At 37.7% G+C, this 19947-nt stretch overlaps 1 protein-coding gene across 2 annotated transcripts; it reads left to right on the top strand.

The window, feature by feature from the left end:
- Nucleotides 1–2577: 2577 nt before the first annotated feature.
- On the top strand, nt 2578–8947 carry LOC112412469 (dol-P-Glc:Glc(2)Man(9)GlcNAc(2)-PP-Dol alpha-1,2-glucosyltransferase). Of its 2 annotated transcripts, none has more exons than XM_024764158.1 (3): nt 2578–2885; nt 4075–4272; nt 6187–8947. In XM_024764158.1, the coding sequence occupies exons 1-3, from the start codon at nt 2586–2588 to the stop codon at nt 7240–7242; spliced, it is 1554 nt and encodes a 517-aa protein (XP_024619926.1). In that variant the 5' UTR covers nt 2578–2585; the 3' UTR covers nt 7243–8947. The 2 variants fall into 2 exon arrangements, with proteins under 2 accessions (XP_024619926.1, XP_024619927.1); XM_024764159.1 differs by having other exon boundaries at nt 2756–2859.
- Nucleotides 8948–19947: the final 11000 nt, after the last annotated feature.

Genomic DNA, 19947 nt, shown 5'->3' with positions numbered 1-19947 from the left:
TTTTGTTTTTAGTTTGCCCAGAGGAGCATGTACTAGGAATCATTAACTTACTGAACTCACTGGGCAGAATATTAGTCTAATGCCACCATTGTTTTATTATTTGGGGGCATGTCTCATGCTTCTGTTGCATGGTTTTTTTGCTAAGCAAGCTTGCTTGGTTTTGTGGTTAAGCAAACCTGCTTTCTCGAGTGAACATTAACTTACAGGGGTATCCCATACTTTTTTCTCTACTTACGATCCCCTAGTGGGATTAACTATTTAATCACCCACTTTGTCCCTTTACTCTGTCCCTATCAAAGGGACCCAGAGGAATCTGAATGAGCTGGCATTGCTGTTTCCTTCAGCTTAGTACACTTACCTCATATTTTTTGCCCTATCATATCCTTCCATGATTTTCTGCTCTCCATCAAGTCTAGCACAAAAATGTTCAGGTTTAAAATATTCCTTGAGACCTTCACTTCTTTATGAAGGCTCCCATATCACATAAAACATATTAAATAAATTTGTATGCTTTTTTCTTCTCAATCTGTCTTTTGTTACAGATGTCCCAGTTGAGAACTTAGAAGAGTGTAAGCAGCTTTTGGCAGGAAGGAGCTCTCTGCAGGAGCCCCCTTTTGTCTTGACACTAACTATAAAGCAGGCACCGCCATGTTTTACTCATCTCTGGCCCTAGCACACCTTTCAAATCTTTTGATCACACAATACCTTGCTAAGATGTTGGTTCTTTCCATAGATCAAAGAAGTGGAAATGAAGAATAAGTAATTAACAGATGACCAGCTCTCTTCCCTAGCTTCCCCTTTAGTAAACTCGTGAATTAACTGTGTGAACAAGATAGCATTTAAAGAAAAATCACAAGAAGTCGACAAGCCTGCACCTTAACCTGCACACAGCGGGGGATGGTGATGATTCTGACACCCTATCTCAATGATAAATGAGTTTACTTCCTTTTTTCCCTCTAAAAACTTTAATGGCCAAGCAGAATCTTTGGAGATTCTTTTGGGGGGACACTGAGTCCACCATCTCCCCAGACTGCCACCATTCTGATTAAAAACAGCTTTCCTTTCTACCAGCGTTTGTCTTCTCTCAAGTATTGATTTGGGGTCTGCAAGCAGCCAGACCTGAGTTCAGTAACAAGAGTAGAGGAAAAAGATATTTTTCTGCCCCTACAGTATGTATATCATAATTGAGAAAGTCATGGGTTCTGGAGTCAGTTACTTGTAGATCATATCAACCTCTTGAAGCCTAGATCATCTGAACATGATTTCAAATAGAGTAAGTACAGCATGGACTAAATAATAAAATGGGAGAGAAGAGGGGAAACAAAATGATGTATCACAGTAGGATCCTGACATGATTTTATTCCAGTGGTTTATACATGTTCTTATTCCACCACATATTCACTTCATACCCCTCTTATTAATAAGGAAATTGCAGAGACTGAATAGAGAGGCAGTCAGCTTAATTTGAGAAAGTTGCTTAAATTGGAGAGTGTGAATTAACTTTGACCCAGAGAAAGAGTTGAACTGAAAACCCTGAGGTTTGCAACTCTAAAAATACCCTGACTCATTTTTTATTTATTCCCACCAAAGACAACAGTGACTGAGGTTATCCAAGAGATCATTTTTCTACAAAACATTGCCTGCTAGCACAAGGTAAAATTACAAAACATAATTTATCTCCAGCATTCTTCAAATACTTTCTCTCACCTCCAGCCTCCAACCCCCAATATTGGAATTGTGGGAAGTCAACGCAAACTATAAAAGTCTTCGAATTTAAGTGTCTAATATATGAAAGCCATTCTGGGGACTACAAACATAAATGATACATAGTGCCAACCATTAAGATGCTCATGCTTATTATTTAGTAGGAAAAACAGAACGCTGCAATAGAGATGTTAAGAACAATCAAACTTACAGGCACAGAGACGCCTTCCTTAACTAAAACACACCAATTTCTAAAATACTGCTTTCCTCAACTCCCGTAGAGTACTGTGATCTGCCTATCCGAATGCACTATGAGTGATGATGTAAATAAATCCTCGTTCAGAGTACCGACATTTTGAAAGAGCTCTCTTTTAATCTAAAGTTCATTCATCAGTAAAGGGTCTCTCTGGACCTTCAAGTTTTAATCTGAAACTTCCACAACCAAAGCTCCCCCTCCCACCCTCCAAAGTTGATGAAATCAAATGCCTTGGAACTGAATGTTTTAGTAATTCAGATCACTTGAGAGAAAAAAATAACCTGGGCGGGGGAATGTGCAAATTTTTAGAGCTTGGAGATTGCAAACGTGTGGAAATGCCGCCACCTTCTGGTGAGAAATGGGAACAGCAGTAAAAAAGCCAACAAAGACCTTCAGGATAAGCAGCTGCTTTCATTTCAAAGCAACAAGCTGCGCAACTCCAGCGCCCACAGATCCCCCGAGGTCTGCCCCTTCCGGCTGCTGTGACCACTCAGTGCGCCCTGCGCAACGTGATTGACAGGGCAACGGTCCGGTGCGTTACCTAAACTCCTCGCTCGGTAAACAGTGACCCGACCCTTCCGGAAGCTCAGGGTCCGCTCTTCCCAGCATGCTTTGCCTTCCGGCTATGCTCAGTTCCCTCCGGCCAGTCCCTCCTTGCGCGCCCATTTCGAGCCCGAATGTCAAGCTTGACTTTGGGGACCTGAGAATCCCGCACATATTTTCCAGGACTAGATTCTTGGCTATGCGGGCAGGAATGGCGCAGCTGGAGGGTTACTATTTCTCGGCAGCCCTGAGCTGTACCTTTTTAGTGTCCTGCCTCCTTTTCTCTGCTTTCAGCCGGGCGCTGCGAGAGCCCTACATGGACGAGATCTTCCACCTGCCGCAGGCACAGCGCTACTGTGAGGGCCATTTCTCCCTCTCGCAGGTGGGATCCCCAACCTGTCTGCACCCTCAGACAGGCTAGAAAGGGAAGAGCTGGCCCCAGTTCTAATTTCTCCTACCTTTATCCTTAGCTCCCTCCACTCCAAACAGGAAAGGAACTGGGTAATCTTTTGTTCCTGTCTCTGAGATCTGTAAAATATTTGCTAAATGAATGAATAAACAGCAGGTCTGTCTCCTAGCAAGAAAAGCTCTGGGAGATTAACTAATGGGAAACTGAGTTACTGCCCCTCTTTTTGGCTAATGATGAAAGCTATCCTAGTTTTTCTTTGCCAGTCCCGGGATTAGAGGCATTGGATTGCTTCTAGGAAATGTCAGAAAATTTCACTTTAGCTCACCTGTCAAGCATCTCACTGTGTATTTTGGGAGTCGGATAGGAGGGGGAGGGGGGAATCTTCAGCTACTAAGAAGTGACAAGTTACATTCATTCCATCCTTGGTGTTTTTAGCAACCTTCTGTTAACTAGATAAACTGGCAACCAGTGAAGTGCCAGCATGTTTGAGTATATATTTGGCTACATAGTTGTGTAGATATGGGTACAAAAACAGACATATCCTTCTCTTCTGGTGAAGTCATTGTAGAGTAGTGGTTAGAAATATAAAGTCTATAGTTAGAGAAGACCTGATTTTAAATCTTGGCAGTTATTTACTAGTCATGTCGCTTGGAAATTTTCTGAGTTTCAGGTTACTCATCTGAAAATGACAGTAAAATTGTATCTACTATAGGGCTTGTTGCAGGATTATATACAGAGGATTTAGCACAATTCATGGCTCTCTACATTGTAGTTGTCATTATGGATCCTGTGCTTTAATCTCTTTAAACATTTTTTTCTCTAAATCCATCCGAGTTCCAGAGGATGATTCCAAGCTTTTTTAAACTGGGGCATTTGCAATTCAATCACCAAATTACAGGCCCTCCAAAGAGTATATCTTGGAAAATAGAAACTGAGTTTAAGTTGTTGTCTGCTGGTTGCTTGTACCTTAACAATCACAAAGCAGGTACAGGGACAAAACATAAGATAAACTTTTCTTTAGAGGAGGCATCTGATTTGCTCATTTAACTGTGACTTAGGATAACTTCCCAAAATGCCTGATTATTGGTAAAGATGACATCTCTGTGTCAGTCCTATCAGTATTACCTCTTGCTTTTGCTTCATTGTTGACCTTTTTTTTAAGTGGGACCCCATGATTACTACATTACCTGGCTTATACCTGCTGTCAGTTGGAGTGGTCAAACCTGCCAGTTGGATCTTCGGATGGTCAGAACACATTGTCTGCTCCATTGGAATGCTCAGATTTGTTAATCTTCTCTTCAGTGTTGGCAACTTCTATTTACTATATTTGCTTCTCCACAAGGTGCAACCCAGGCACAAGGTTTGTTTTCAAAATAATTTATTATATTTAAGTTTATGTACAGTCAATTCCACAATTATGGTGAATTTGTTTTATGAAATTTGGTGAAAAATGTATTTAACATTTAATATTTGTGTATCTTTTGTAAAGATAAAGCAAGTCCCCTACCCCCATTTTAGAAGATACTTGTGTTTAAATACTTGAATTGCTCTTATTTATTTATAAAATCTATAAATTTACATGAATTAAACCAGTTCAGTAAATATCTCAGTATGCTAAGAACTGAGATTACAGAGGTAAATGACACAGTCTTTTTCTTATAAAACTTATATCTTCATTAGGGGAAACAGAGGTTACCAAGCAATTTTTTTTTTTTTTTTTTTTTTTTTTTTTTTTGCGATACACAGGCCTCTCCCTGTTGTGGCCTCTCCCGTTGCGGAGCACAGACTCCGGACACACAGGCTCAGCAGCCATGGCTCACGGGCCCAGCCGCTCCGCGGCATGTGGGATCTTCCCAGACCGGGGCACGAACCCGTGTCCCCTGCATCGGCAGGCGGACTCTCAACCACTGCGCCACCAGGGAAGCCCCCAAGCAGTTTTTTATGATTTAAGAATGCAGGCCTTGGAGGTGGATTACCTGGGTTTGAATTCTATCCACTTACTAATTGTGTTACTTTGCAGGTTACCCCTTAGTGACTCCTTGTTTTCGTCAGTTAAATGGGAAAAATATAGACTGTACCTCAAAGGACTGTTCTAAAGAGTAGAAGAGCTTAATAAATGGAAGATGCTTAGAATATTGCCGGGTATATAGTAAGGAATCAATAAATATTAATTATAATAGTTACTTTTAGCTTAAAGAGATGATTTCAATAGTGTAAATTATGAGAGAGCAATAGCTATAAAACGTTATGAGGATACAGAGAAGGAGCAGAGGAGCACTTGTTGCACCCTGACTGGGAGGGAGAGGTGTGGGTGGCATTGGATAAGGCTTCACAGAGAAGATGGTACCTGAGCTGAATCTTGATGACAGATAGGACTGTAGGGTGGGAATGAATCCTGACAGGATTAACAGCATAAGCAAAAGTAGAAAGGCATTAAACAACAAGATGCAGGGAATTGCTATTTGGAATTATAAGATTATAAAGTACAGGGACGTGAGGCTGCAGAAGTCTGTAGAGGAAGGTAGGGGAGAAGTCACGAATATATTTTTATGTCATGGAAAGCATTTTAAACTTAATCTAATAGGTGATGGACAGCCCTTAATTTTAATCAAGGTAATGGCATGGTCTGGCTTGGCGATTTAGATTAACTGGATGATAGAATTCAAGGAGATAAGAATACTTTCAAATTCTACCTGAGACTATCAGCCCAAAAGAAGATGTTTAAAACTTTAGACTAGGCCCACTATTTTCAGGAAGATCCCTGTAATTTCATCATAAAATAGTAAGATCATTGTGTATGGTGGTATAAATGTTATATACATATTTATATTCTCTCTAGTGCACAGTTTTGAAGGGATATCTTTAAAAGAAATTGGTGATGATGGCTAAGTGAATGCTTATGGAAGGCACGAAGATAAGCTCACTGAAATGGAACCACCTGCACTGTGTCCCATTTGTCTACGTGTTCCCCATAGAACTGAGGTCATTGTCTTGCACACAATAACTCCTTAACTATTTGTTGAATGATTCAAAGTATTGTAGGCTTTGACACACACATGTATTGTCTTACTGCTTTCCAAACTGCTAGGTGTAACTAAAAAGTATCAGAAAGTGCCCTTATAAATACATACTGTGTTTTTGCAAAGCCAGAAATAACATTAATGTTGAATAATTTTTTTAAATAAGAGTCAGGCAGTTTTTTGTTTTTTAGTTCATTAGCTCAGCAGAAACAGCATATTTGTTTTATTGTGAACTGTGTTTTCTCTTCTTGTAGGCTGCCTCAAGTATCCAGAGAATCTTGTCAACATTAACATTAGCAGTATTTCCCACACTCTATTTTTTTAACTTCCTTTATTATACAGAAGCAGGATCCATGTTTTTTACTCTTTTTGCCTACTTGATGTGTCTTTATGGAAATCATAAAACTTCAGCCTTGCTTGGATTTTGTGGCTTCATGTTTCGTCAAACAAATATCATCTGGGCTATCTTCTGCGCAGGAAACGTTGTTGCACAAAAGTTGACTGAAGCTTGGAAAACCGAGCTACAAAAGAAGAAAGAAGAGAAGCTTCCCTCTATTAAAGGACCATTTTCAGAATTCAGGAAAATTCTTCAGTTCCTTTTGGCTTATTCCATGTCCTTTAAGAACTTGAGTATGCTTTTCCTTTTGACTTGGCCCTACATCCTTCTAATGTTTCTGTTTTGTGCTTTTGTGGTAGTTAATGGTGGAATTGTTATTGGTGACCGGAGTAGTCATGAAGCCTGCCTACACTTTCCTCAGCTATTCTACTTTTTCTCTTTTACTCTCTTTTTTTCCTTTCCTCACCTACTGTCTCTTAAGAAAATCAGGTCTTTTCTTTGCTTAGTTTGGAAACGGAGAATTCAGTTTTTTGTGATTACTTTAGTCTCCATATTTTTAGTTTGGAAATTTACTTATGCTCATAAATACTTGCTAGCAGATAATAGACATTATACATTCTATGTGTGGAAAAGAGTTTTTCAAAGATATGAAATTGTGAAATATTTGTTAGTTCCAGTTTATATATTTGCCGGTTGGAGTATCGCTGACTCATTGAAATCAAAGTCGATATTCTGGAATTTAATGTTTTTCATATGCTTATTCACTGTTATAGTACCTCAGAAACTGCTAGAATTTCGTTACTTCATTTTACCCTATGTTATTTATAGGCTTAACATACCTCTGCCACCTACATCCAGACTTGTTTGTGAGCTGGGTTGCTATGCAGTTGTGAATTTCCTAACTTTTTATATCTTTCTGAATAAGACTTTTCAGTGGCCAAATAGTCAGGACATTCAGAGGTTTATGTGGTAATATCAGAAACATCTTGAACTCTAAAAATAGACTTATTATTTAGACTATTTCCATAATGAAAACTACGTAGAAATTTTTAAATTTCTTTTAGGCACCATGGTGATCCGCAGATCACATCAGATTTTTTGTGCTTTAAATATCAGAAATATGTATTTTAAATATATATGTGAAATATGTATATATATATATACATATATATATATATATGTATATCTATCTATCTATGACCCAAGGAAGTTAAATGGTAAAGAACTGAGAAAAGTTTAAGACTTGTTCCATAAGCCTGAATAATGCTGGGAAAGTAAAATTATTCATAGCTATCTCATGATATTTCTTTGATACTGTTGGCCACTCAAAAAGCTTGGAAACTTTGGTATACAAGTTTATTTATTAATTCTCATCAGAAAAAGTAGCAAAGTCTTTGAAAAATATTTACAAATGATTAGGTAATATTATTGATTGAAAAGTGTTCAACATTTTAGTAAATATAATTTCAATCATAAGGTAAAATAGACTCATATAGATAGTAAATGTTACAAAATAGAGGCTCTTCTGTGTTTATCTAGGAATCAAGTTGTTGATTTTTATTAAAAATCTAGAAATGATGAAGTCCTTTCACCATTCCTAATATGAAATATATCATGGGCAAAGATAAATTGTGTTGATAATAATACCTTTTAAAAGGGCTTTTCTGTCTGAAATACACTACTTTATCAGTTTCCTTTGGCTGCCGTAACAAATTACCACAAGTTTGGTGGCTTAAAAAAAATTTCAGAACTCTGGAGGCTGGAAGCCTAAAATTAAGATGTCAGCAGTGTTAGTTGCTTTTGGAGGCTGTAAAAGAGAATCCATTCCATGCTTCTCTCCTACCTTCTGCAGTCCATGGTGTTCCTTGGTTTATAGATGTATCACTCCAGTATCTGCCTTTGTCTTCACATGGCCTTCCTCCCATCTTCCTTCTCTTACAAGGACAACGTCTGTGGATTTAGGGCCCACCCTAATCCAGGATAATTGCGTGTCCAGATCTTTAACTTAATTATGTCTACAAAGGCTCTTTTTCCATATAAGGTCATAATTACAGGTTCCAAGTTGACCTATCTTTTTGTGGGGCACTTTTTAACCCACCAAAGTTACCAAAGGAGATTTTACAATAAATTTCATAAAACTTGTAGGAAATAAATTTTTGATGAGATATTTTAAATAAAATTGCATCTTTTCAGAGAGGTTAAAAACAAGTGACTTGCAGGGTCACATAATTATAAAACTAAAAGTAACGTATTTGATTCCATTATCCAAAAAACATTAGAATTTAAAGGAAGTTTAGAAATTATTTGATCTAGTCTTATTTTGTAGATTAGGGAACAAATGCTTGGGTAGGATTTGGGGGGATTAATTTTGGATTCTGTGTCTGCTATTTGGAGTACATTCATTGGGTTGTCATTCCCTTACAGAGAAGTATTATTTGGATATGCTAACATTGACATGTAAACTTGGAACTGTAACTAGAATTCATTTTTTAATCCAGTTTTACATTTGTAAACTTTTCAATAACTGTATGAACTGTCTTAAGTGTTGGAGTATGCTTTCTCTGGGTTTTAAATAATGAGTGGATTTGGAAGGTACTGTTCATTTGCAAATATAAAATTATGCACAGGTAAAAATACAAGTGTAGTCTTGAGTAATAAATGCAAAGTCTTTGGTTTTACACACTCTTTGGGGCCAAGCTGTACTCTATTTAGTGCTTAGAAAGTAGATTGACTCTTTAGTTATAACAGTGACTGTAGGACAAATGTTTTTACCGAAACTTTTTTTTAATTAGACAAGAAAGCACACTCAATTATTTTATAATGGAGATATGAAGTCAAAATTCTCCCCCAAATGTGCAATTTAGGAAAAACAAATTTCTTATCTGATGCCATTAGTGCAAGGCTTTTGTTTTTTAGGCATATTTCTGAGACAAAAAAAAACTTTTTCTCTCTAGTCTGGCAAGAAGGAGGAAACTATTCTACTCCATGTATTAAAGGAATCATTGTTCTAATTCATTTTTAAGTGTTGAGTCCCTGCCCTTTTAAGAGATCTTTTGGAATGCTGTGAATTAAAAGGTGCTCTACAGAGCTGCTTTTAGAAACATCCTGAAGTTATATGTGTTTTGAATATTTTTCAAGAGTTACCAAATAGATATGTTTGATATTATTTTTTTAAAAATTAGACTTAATGATTAGGAGGTAATTCTTAAAAAAGTGTTGATAAGCTAGAGACCCTGTGGGGCCTTGCAGTTATTGTTATTAAAGTCTGTAAATAGGTTTTTGGGGTTTTTTTGTTTTTTGTTTTTTGCGGTACGCGGGCCTCTCACTGTTGTGGCCTCCCCCGTTGCGGAGCACAGGCACCGGACGCACAGGCTCAGCGGCCATGGCTCACGGGCCCAGCCGCTCCGCGGCATGTGGGATCTTCCCGGACCGGGGCATGAACCCGTGTTCCCTGCATCGCAGGCGAACTCTCAACCACTGCGCCACCAGGGAAGCCCTAAATGGGGTTATTTTAAAGAATATCTATCATAAAAAGATTTGGTCCGTAAGTTTTTTAGGCCCAGTAATATATCTTTTTGGACTTTTTCTACCTTGTATGAAATTCTGTAGATACAGAGTATTAGCTTTATATAGCATTAGGAAGGTTCCATTGTGTTGTGTTTCCTCACATTTATATTTTCTTTTAGTGGATACCTAGAAATCTTTTCTAATGCATCTATGTATGTAAATTATTTGGAAATATTGATACAGTCATTCCTCAGTTTAAGCATAGCATGTCATTTTGGCAAGAGAAATTATGTTAGCTTTCTGGTCTCTTCCTCCTTCTTCTTAGAGTTATTTCAGGAATGTGCTTAACCTGTCACAACGTACCTTAATAAAAATGGCTTAATTCAGTTTATTTCTAATAAATAAATAATGTAGTGTATTTCTAGTTTGAATTCAACTGCCACTGGGCTTGACATTTTTTTTTCTTTATAATTGTCTGACGACCAGGAAAGGAAAAGAAAAGAGATACTCAGTTTTTATCTGTACCCCTTAAATAGTGGACTATTACTTTAGGCTCACTTTCAAGTAAAATATTTCTATAAAGAAATCAATTCAAGTTCATTAGGTTAGAGAGCATTTATTATTTTAAAAATAATTAGAATTTCGTTAAAAAGTAAAACAAGATAGCATCATGCAAATAATATGAATAAGTTTTTTTTAATGGAAATTTAAATATGACTTAACCATAGACTAGAAAAAGCATAGGAGTTCTGTATTTGATTGTGGTTTTGGAATCGATAAAGCAAGTGGTTTAACCTTTGGTCCTCCTTTCAAATGAGAATAGTATTTGTCTTAAGTCAGTGCCATCTAGCCTTATTTCAAAAAGAACTCAACCCCTGCTGTATATCCATAAAGTTCATAAATATGTCACATAATAAATATTGAGTAAATGTATGCTGAATGAAGTTTTTTTAGTATGGAATGAAGTGAACATCCTAGAAGAAGTATGATATATAACCATAAACTAATTTCAGGAAATAAATCACATATTTGATAATGAGACATTCTAACCCTTTTTTGCCTAAGTTTCCTGACCTAGTTTTAAAATTTTTAATTTACTCTAGTGTTTTATACTTACACATGTATTTACTTGAAAATATGTGTTGTTTTTCTAATAGGAAGTGATTTCAAAACTATTGCTGTTTATTTAAAATAAGAAAAATAAGTTACTATCGACCATTATAATAGCAGCAAAATTCTTGATCATTATCAAACTTTTAAGGGCAAAGAGATTTCAACCAATTATGAATAGTTTATGTTGTTTTACTTATGCTGAATTTTGCTACTTTAGGGATAACTTATTTAGGGTACTTTTTAATGTATTTAAATGTTGACAAGACAACATTTCCAATATACTAAAACCTGTATAGCTGAGAAAATTATAAAAAATGGATAAATGGAGGATATATTTGTTAACACGTATTCCTAAATCCAACACTAAATTCTTTACTATTTGGAAATTATTTCTAGGATAAGAAATTTTGTCACAGTGAAGTAATCCAAAATATCCTTATATTGTGCTTTTTAAAAAATGAGCATTTGATGAATTTAATATTACTTTAATTTGAACTCTGCACCACCATCAGACCAATAGAGATACTGTATTTTTCTGATGAGAAAAATATTACACATTGCATTGATTTTTCACTGAAACGTAAGTCATTTCAGTTCAGTTGAACCATATATGTGTGTGTATGGCATATGCTAAATGAAGAAGAGGGAGGAAAAGTAATAATAATTGCTATTATTTATTGAGCACCTATAGTGTGCTAGGCATTATACTGGCTGATTTACAAATACTGTCTCATTTGATCTTATTTATATGAGGCAGATGTTGATTTCTGTTTGACTGCTGGAGAAACTAAAAGTCAAACACATCAGGTAACTTGCATCAGTCAACTACTTAATAACACAGATTGGTCTGACTTCCGAGCCTTGAGTTTTTGGCTGCTACTCTGCCTCACCATGAAAGTTTTTCCTTAAGAGAAGTAGAGTATGGAGAGAGAGGTGGTAATCTGTCCTTGCTCTTCAATAGCCAGACCATTCATGGCATATTATTTTTTATATTGGATGCAGTCATTTTTAGAAATGATAGAACTATTTAAAGGAGCATGAACAGATGATGAGTGTTTATAGTTCTGTTGAAGAGAAATAGCTAAAAGAATATATAGATGTTTAACTTGGAAGAGCAGAGATCCCATAACTTTGTAAGATCTCATAGTTGAGGAATAATTCTTTGGAAGGATTGGACTATTCACACCTGTAAATCAAAGGCCAACAGATTTCAACTCATGAAAAACATACATTTTCTAATTGTTTACTCTCTGCAGGGGAACGGGCCCAGAAAAAAAGTAAGTTTACCTATACTTTCTGGAGCCAAGATTCTATTTATCAAGGATGCTTCAGAAGAGATTCAGATAGCAAGTAGGTAGAATAAAATGGCTTTTTAAGATAACTTACAACACTGTGGTTTGAAATTCCTAAGTTTTTTATGGGTAGTATTTTCTGCATTAATTGCGAAGTCATGGTGAAGTATATCTGGTGGCTTGTATGGTGACTGACATTTTAAATTTCTGAAAAAAAATCTACTTTTAACTCTGTTCCCTTGTTTTAGAAACAAATTCGAGATACAGACTTAGTATGAGGTATTTTAGCTATAGTGCTGGACAGTACTGCTATTAAAATAATTTATTTTCTATTTTGTAATACCCGTTACATTCGTGAACAGAATGTGCTTTTTATTTGAAAAGGCTTTTCGCCTTACAAATAAGTAGGGCAAGCACCATCTGTAAGATTTTTTAATGCAGTATCCACTAGGTGGTGATACTGTGCTACATTTCCAGGTGTTTTTGTACTTAAACTTATTGTCTGAATTAACTTTTCTCTAGAGTTTTAAGTTTTGGTCCACAAAGTATTTTATAGCATCCATGTCTATTTATTAAAATATTTTTTTAAATGTTTCCCGAATTGTATGAAGCTAAGGCAAATATTTAAAAAGTAATTTTTGTGTTTTGTATTCATATATTTGGTGATTTAACCTAATATATCTTCCCATATGACATTCTTTTCCTCATATGGCATAGTCAAGATCTCTTCCCATAAGCAGTGAATGATGGTGATGACAGATTTGAAACTTATATACATTGTATCAGTCACTGTTTTAAGTGCTTTACCCACATTATCTTGTTTATGCCTCATAACAACTCTGTGGATCAGTACTGTTGTTAATAGCCCCACTCTACACATTAGGAAACTGAGTAGAGTTTAAGTATTTTGTCCAAGATCACAAAATAACTGGCTGAGCTGGGATTCAAACATGGGCAAGCCGACTCCAGAATCCATGTTAATTACTATCAATTGGTGGGGGGATGTAGGGGACGGGAGGAAGGGCACAAAGTCTGCCTTCAAATATGTAGCATTTTAGAAAGAGAAATAATCATGGAGGATGTGGTTATACTCCTTTATAGATCAGGAAAATGAAGTCTACGTTAATTTTGGCTCTTCCAGAGGCAGATAATCTTCCATCTGCTATTGTGTCTTCCATTTCTCTTTTTGATGGTGCTTCAGTGATATATATGTGTACTAGTGAATTTAATGGAGAAAAAGAAAACAACTCAGGATTGGCGTCTTTAGCCATATTAATTTACATTGAAGTAAAGATCTGTGTTTTAATCGGAATGATTCCAGCAACCAAATGGGGGAGCATAGTTGTTTGAAAATTGATACTTAGTTTCTCCAAGGAGACTCCTATTTGGAAGCAAACTGTTGGTTAAACATGGCATACTTCGGAATTTTTCAAAACAATTTGGCTGGAAAAGTTTGATCTTTTAAAAATATCTATCAATATATATTCTAGATGCTTTTAAGTTTTGTTTTTGTCAGATACCATTCTGTAAAATGTTTTTTACTTCTAAAATTATGTTGTGGTTCATGTCATTTAAAACTGATTTTTAAGTAATCCTGTTCTTTATAAGAATGAAAGATAGACATTTTTAAAAAGTTTGTTCAAATATTATAGTTTCATTTTGTTTGTAAATAAATTTCATGTTTTATAATATTTTATAACTTATTATGTCTGTTTAACACATTCTCTTACTCTAGACTGGGTGCCAGTGGCTTTTTTCTTTCATTCACTCTGTGCTAGTAGCCATTTTACCCTGTCTACCACCTACCAATTCTATGCTTTGTAAGTCTTCTTTTTTTTTTTTTTAAATTGTATTGGTGTATACTTGATTTACCATGTTGTGTTAGTTTCAGATGTACAGAAAAATGATTCAGTTATACATATATTCATTCTTTTTTAATTCTTTTCACACTTTATAAGTCTTCTTGAAGTAATAGAACTGAATAATATTTTTAAGTATAATAAGTGCCCATCATTAACCTGGATGACTATCTTCATTCTAATAATAGTGGAAGGCAGTTAAATTACTGGCTGATCATCTTGAACATGTGGAGGCTTGTGTTTCTTCTAGTCCAGGTCTGTAGAAAGCTCAAAGTGTTTGCCAAACACTTTTAACTTGGCAGGACTAAAATCCCAAATTTTGATCCCTTCTGTTAAGGAGAAGAGATCCCTGCTCTGTTTTCAGACTTCCAGCTCTTGCTTTCCACTGGGCTTCTTGGAGTTTCCGCTGCTTATATGCATCTCAGAGATCAGCTGAGGACTTACACACAGATTTGGAAGTTTCTCCTCTTTGACTCCCTCCTTCTTGGGATGTCCCTTCTTAATTTATAACTACTCTAACAGCCCTAAACTGCATTCTCTCACACCTCAAATCAATGATATTGCAGTTTTCTGACTAGGGTGTGTCCTCAGGGGAAAAGTCATTATAAATGTGGATAGCACCCAGTGAGATCTTTCAGTGATCAAATCCTGTCCAGTTCTTGACTCCTTTTGTTTGTTCTTCAGTGCCTTTAAATAGACTTTTTTTTTTTTTTTTTTTTTGTGGTATGCGGGCCTCTCACTGTCGCAGCCCCTCCCGTTGCGGAGCACAGGCTCCGGATGGGCAGGCTCAGCGGGCATGGACCACGGGTCCAGGCGGTCCGCGGCATGTGGGATCCTCCCGGACCAGGGCACGAACCCGTGTCCCCTGCATCGGCAGGCGGACTCCCAACCACTGCGCCACCAGGGAAGCCCTTTTTTTTTCTTTTTAAGTTAAACAATCTGTGGAACAGTTAATATGATAAAAGTTCCTCTGCTATTACCTGCCTAGGAATCATCTTGATTATAGTTGTATAGTCTCTCTGTTTATGTATAGGAAGTTGGGGTTGTTATTTTTGAAGAGCTAAAAAAGCGTTCCTAAAATAAGTTTAGGTGGGGGCAGTAAGTTTTTAGAATATTGACTTCTAATATGGTCCTCTAATATAGTAAATCATAGTATTTGTAATTAAATCCAATGACCTTTTAAGGGTCTCTTATGTGAAAATGTTATCAAGAAATACAAAAGAAACAGACTTCCAGGCAAGAAGAGCTCACCTTCCAACTGAGAAGGCTTTGGGAAAAAAAGCTTTCCCACGTCAATTGGAATGATGGATGGTTGCTCTGTGTTCAACGGCCAAATAGGAGGGAATGGCCTGTTAGAGTGCATGGAAAGGCTGGTTTCCCTTTTAGGAAATGAAAGTGTTTATCACAAGATGGATGAGAGCACAGGGTTGTTTCCATGTCTGGGACTTAACCCAAGGACCTGAAGCAGGTCGTGGGTTACTTCACAGACTAGTACCACTAGAGTTGGGGTAAGCTATGTTGAGTGTTTTTTCAAGAATGAGTCGCTAACGGATAGTAGTAGCAAAGTCCTCATTAAAATGTATACAACGAGGGACTTCCCTGGCAGTCCGGTGGTTAAGACTTTGTCTTACAATGCAGGGGGTACAGATTCAATCCCTGGATGGAGAGCTAAGATCTCACATGCCTCACAGCCCAAAACCCAAAACATAAAAAACAGAAGCAATATTGTAACAAATTCAATAAAGACTAAAAATGGTCCACATCAAAAAAAAAATGTATACAACAGTTTCCCGTTAGTCAGCAGAAGATCTTTCAACATATCACAAACACAAAGTTTCTCTAATAGTGTTCCTTTTGTGAAGGGAATTTAAACATTTTCTATGATGTATGAAGTGATTTGATCCCAAAAGCTGTAAATCTGACACTTGTACTACCAGTGTGCTGTTGAGCTAAATAACGTGAGCCAACAACCACTGGAAGTTAAAGATTTGTAGATGGTATTGCTAAGCATCCGTCTCCTGTAAGGAATGTTTCTTACGGTACATAAGAAAAAAACTACTCCACAGTATGTCCATTCACTAAGTGGAAGGTGTCCATGAAGTGTGAAGCAGGAAATATTACAGTATCTTTAAGAGATCTCTGATACTGCATTTTGTAGAGGTATTTGAAAGCCAAGTGAAGCTCTGTGTTTGAAAGGTGAATTGGATGTGAAAGCCTTTCAAGTACAGGTTAAGGCTTTTTTTCACATAGAGAAAATGTATGTGTGTCCTACAAGCCAGAGGAACAAAGTTTCAAAGAGATTGGGCTTTCAGGGCATGGAACTTGCCACATACCAGAGGTGAAGGAGCTCATTAAATGAGGGAGAGACCCACACCCTTACCATTGTATATACTACCAGTAGCTCTGTGGAGCTCTCTCCGGGTTGGAGGATGGAGAGAAGTGAAGCCTTATCAGAGGACATGGAAAGTCTAGTATCACGTTTAGAAAATGGTTCTGTTTCTCACAAGCTGGGATGAGACAACTTTTAGGCATGGGATTGTTTCCCTGTCTGGAATGTCTCCCTGTCTTCAACCTGAGCACTCTAAGTGGCCCAATAACCATTTCACAGACTAGTACCACTAGTGCTGGCATAGGCTGCTTTGAAACCTGTTGGAGAAACAACCACATGAAAATGGAAGCAATCAGGCCTCTGTCACCTGTATACCATGAAGATTGTCCACATGCACCAGAAGATCTTTTTAACAAGTCACCAGTGCAGAGCCTTTCAAACAGTGTTCTTTGTGTGACAGGAAGTTCTCACTTGAGTGTCATCTATATAGCGGTAGCATGACCTGTCCATTAAATTGTAAATCAAGCATGAACCATCCCATGTGGTGATGAGCTAAACGAGGTGTGCTCCCTTCAACTCGAAGGGAAAGCCTTTGCAATGGCATGGTTAAACATGTTCCAAGATAGATAATGGACACCGTTGTTGCTTACCTCAGGAAACGACTTCTTATGGCCTGATTTCACTCAGGGGAAGATGTGCTGGAAGTGGCAGCATGGGGTATATTGTTGAGGAGCTCTGGCATATTGCTCTTTCCAGAGGGTCCTGATGGTAGGTTAGCCCCTGTCTTCTAAAGGTGAAAGGGATTTCTGGTCTTTCAGCTAACGATGAGACTTCCTTCCCCGACAGCAAATGTATGTGCTTCTTGCAAGGTAGAGGGTTGTGGGTTTCTAGGGACTGATTTTTCGTGCAGCTGGGGAACTTGTCCCGAGGGGTTAGGGGTATCTAGGGTAATGGGGGAGGGACATGCAAAAGGAATCTTTCTGACAGTTCATGGAAAGCTACTCCTGTAGCACTGTGTGCCAAAGCTCAAGATTAGTAAAGCCTCTCAGAGTGTATGGGAAGGCTTGTTTCCCATTTAGGAAACACATGTATCTCACAAGCTACATGGGAGCACTTTTCTCTACAGCAAAGTTGCAATGCCCTGGACTTCACCCTCTGAAACCCCTAAGGTTTTATTTCTTAGGCTAGTAACACGAGTGTTTGTACAGGTGCCTCTGCGTCACTCTTCCAAACAGGTACACACGAGTGAATCCAAGCAATGTACCCAGTAACCCGTACAAAATGACGAGTTTCCCCTTTGCCATCAGATCTCTTTGCCACAAAGTAACTGGCACACGAGGTTTCTAACAGGGTTCTCTCTGTGAAGGGAAAGGAGTTACTTCCCACTGCTGTTGTTCACTAAAAAGACACTGTTTATACATAATAGCCTGCCTTGTGGAACCCTGCCCCTCTGCCTGAATGTTAAACCAAAGTGCCTATGTTCAGGGAAACATCCAGACCCTGTCCACCTGTGGATGGCTACAAGAAAGAAATTAACACATCCCCTCCCCGAGGCTGGCCATTCCAGGGGATATTTGTAAAACTTAAGGCCATTTTACTTTACTTCCTCATTTCCTCCCACTCTCTGGGCTATAATAAAAACTGGAATCCAAACCCTGATAAGATGGTTACTTTGAGACATTAGTCTGCAAGCTTCTCACTCTGCCAGCTTTCTGAATAAAGTCGTATTCCTTGCCTCAACGCCTCGTCTACAATTTATTGGCATGTTGTGCGGTGAGCAACGCGAGCTTGGACTCTGTAACAGTAGCAAAGTCCTCCCTAAACGTATACAAGGAAAAGTATCCCCTTAGTCAGCAGGCGATCGTTCGCACCAGCACAAATTTTCTCTAACAGTGCTCCTTCTAGGAAGGGAATTTATCGCTTTTGTGTGCCGTATGTAGTGATTGGCTCCCAAGACATGTTAATCTAGCCTTTGTATTTTCCATGCTCTGTGGAGCTAAACCAGGCATGCCCAAATCTATTAGAAGGCAAAGACATTAGGACGGCATCGTTAAGCATGTTTCTCATGTGAGGAATGTGGCCCATTATTTCTTGCCATACTTAAGAAAAAACGACTCCACGCTGAGTCTTTTCACTCGGTGGAAGGCGTCCTTGAAGTACGAAGAAGGGAGTATCACTGTGTGTGTAAGAGACCTGTGAGACTGCTCTTTGGGGAGGTATTTTGAAAGCTAAGCAAAGCTCTGTGTTCCAACGGCATATCTATTGTGAAGGCCTTTCAAATCCAGGTGAAGTTTTCTTTCCCATACAGAAAGTGAATGAGTCCTACACACTAGAGGAACAAAGTTTCTTAAAGACTGGGCTTTCAGCATATAAACCCAGAGATAAACCCATGCACATATGGTCACCTTATCTTTGATAAAGGAGGCAAGAATATACAGTGGAGAAAAGACAGCCTTTTCAATAAGTGGTGCTGGGAAAACTGGACAGGTACATGTAAAAGAATGAAATTAGAACACTCCCTGACACCATACACAAAAATAAACTCAAAATGGATTAAAGACCTAAATGTAAGGCGAGACACTATCAAACTGTTAAAGGAAAAAGTAGGCAGAACCTCTATGACATAAATCACAGCAAGATCCTTTTTGACCCACCTCCTAGAGAAATGGAAATAAAAACAAAAATAAACAAATGGGACCTAATGAAACTTCAAAGCTTTTGCACAGCAAAGGAAACCATAAACAAGACCAAAAGACAACACTCAGAACGGGAGAAAATATTTGCAAATGAAGCAACTGACAAAGGAGTAATCTCCAAAATTTACAAGCAGCTCATGCAGCTCAATAACAAAATAACAAACAACACAATCCTGAATGGGCAGAAGACATAAATAGACATTTCTCCAAAGAAGATATACAGACTGCCAACAAACATATGAAAGAATGCTCAACATCATTAATCATTAGAGAAATGCAAATCAAAACTACAATGAGATATCATGTCACACCAGTCAGAATGACCATCAGCAAAAAATCTAGAAACAATAAATGCTGGACAAAGTGTGGAGAAAAGGGAACACTCTTGCACTGTTGGTGGGAATGTAAATTGATACAGCCACTATGGAGGTTCCTAAAAAAACTACAAATAGAACTACCATATGACCCAGCAATCCCACTACTGGGCATATACCCTGAGAAAGATCATAATTCAAAAAGAGTCATGTACCAAAATATTCATTGCAGCTCTATTTACAACAGCCATGACATGGAAGCAACCTAAGTGTCCATCAACAGATGAATGGATAAAGAAGATGAGGCACATATATACAACAGAATATCACTTAGCCATAAAAAGAAACAAAATTTAGTTATTTGTAGTGAGGTGGATGGACCTAGAGTCTGTCATACAGAGTGAAGTAAGTCAGAAAGAGAAAGACAAATACCGTATGCTAACACATATATATGGAATTTAAGAAAATAAATGTCATGAAGAACCTAGGGGTAAGACAGGAATAAAGACACAGACCTACTAGAGAATGGACTTGAGGATATGGGGAGGGGGAATGGTAAGCTGTGACA

Source organism: Neophocaena asiaeorientalis, unplaced genomic scaffold, assembly GCF_003031525.2.
Source record: "Neophocaena asiaeorientalis asiaeorientalis breed wild unplaced genomic scaffold, Neophocaena_asiaeorientalis_V1.1 scaffold329, whole genome shotgun sequence".
In the NCBI taxonomy this organism is placed as follows: domain Eukaryota; kingdom Metazoa; phylum Chordata; class Mammalia; order Artiodactyla; family Phocoenidae; genus Neophocaena; species Neophocaena asiaeorientalis.
This window is presented reverse-complemented; position numbering and strand designations above follow the sequence as displayed.

Bases quoted from the DNA above. Each gene is read 5' to 3' on its own strand.
- LOC112412469 (XM_024764158.1), top strand. From the start codon at position 2,586: ATGCTCAGTTCCCTCCGGCCAGTCCCTCCTTGCGCGCCCATTTCGAGC. The intron at 2,886-4,074 runs GTGGGATCCCCA...CTTTTTTTTAAG, and splicing joins GCCATTTCTCCCTCTCGCAG to TGGGACCCCATGATTACTAC. The intron at 4,273-6,186 runs GTTTGTTTTCAA...CTCTTCTTGTAG, and splicing joins AGGTGCAACCCAGGCACAAG to GCTGCCTCAAGTATCCAGAG.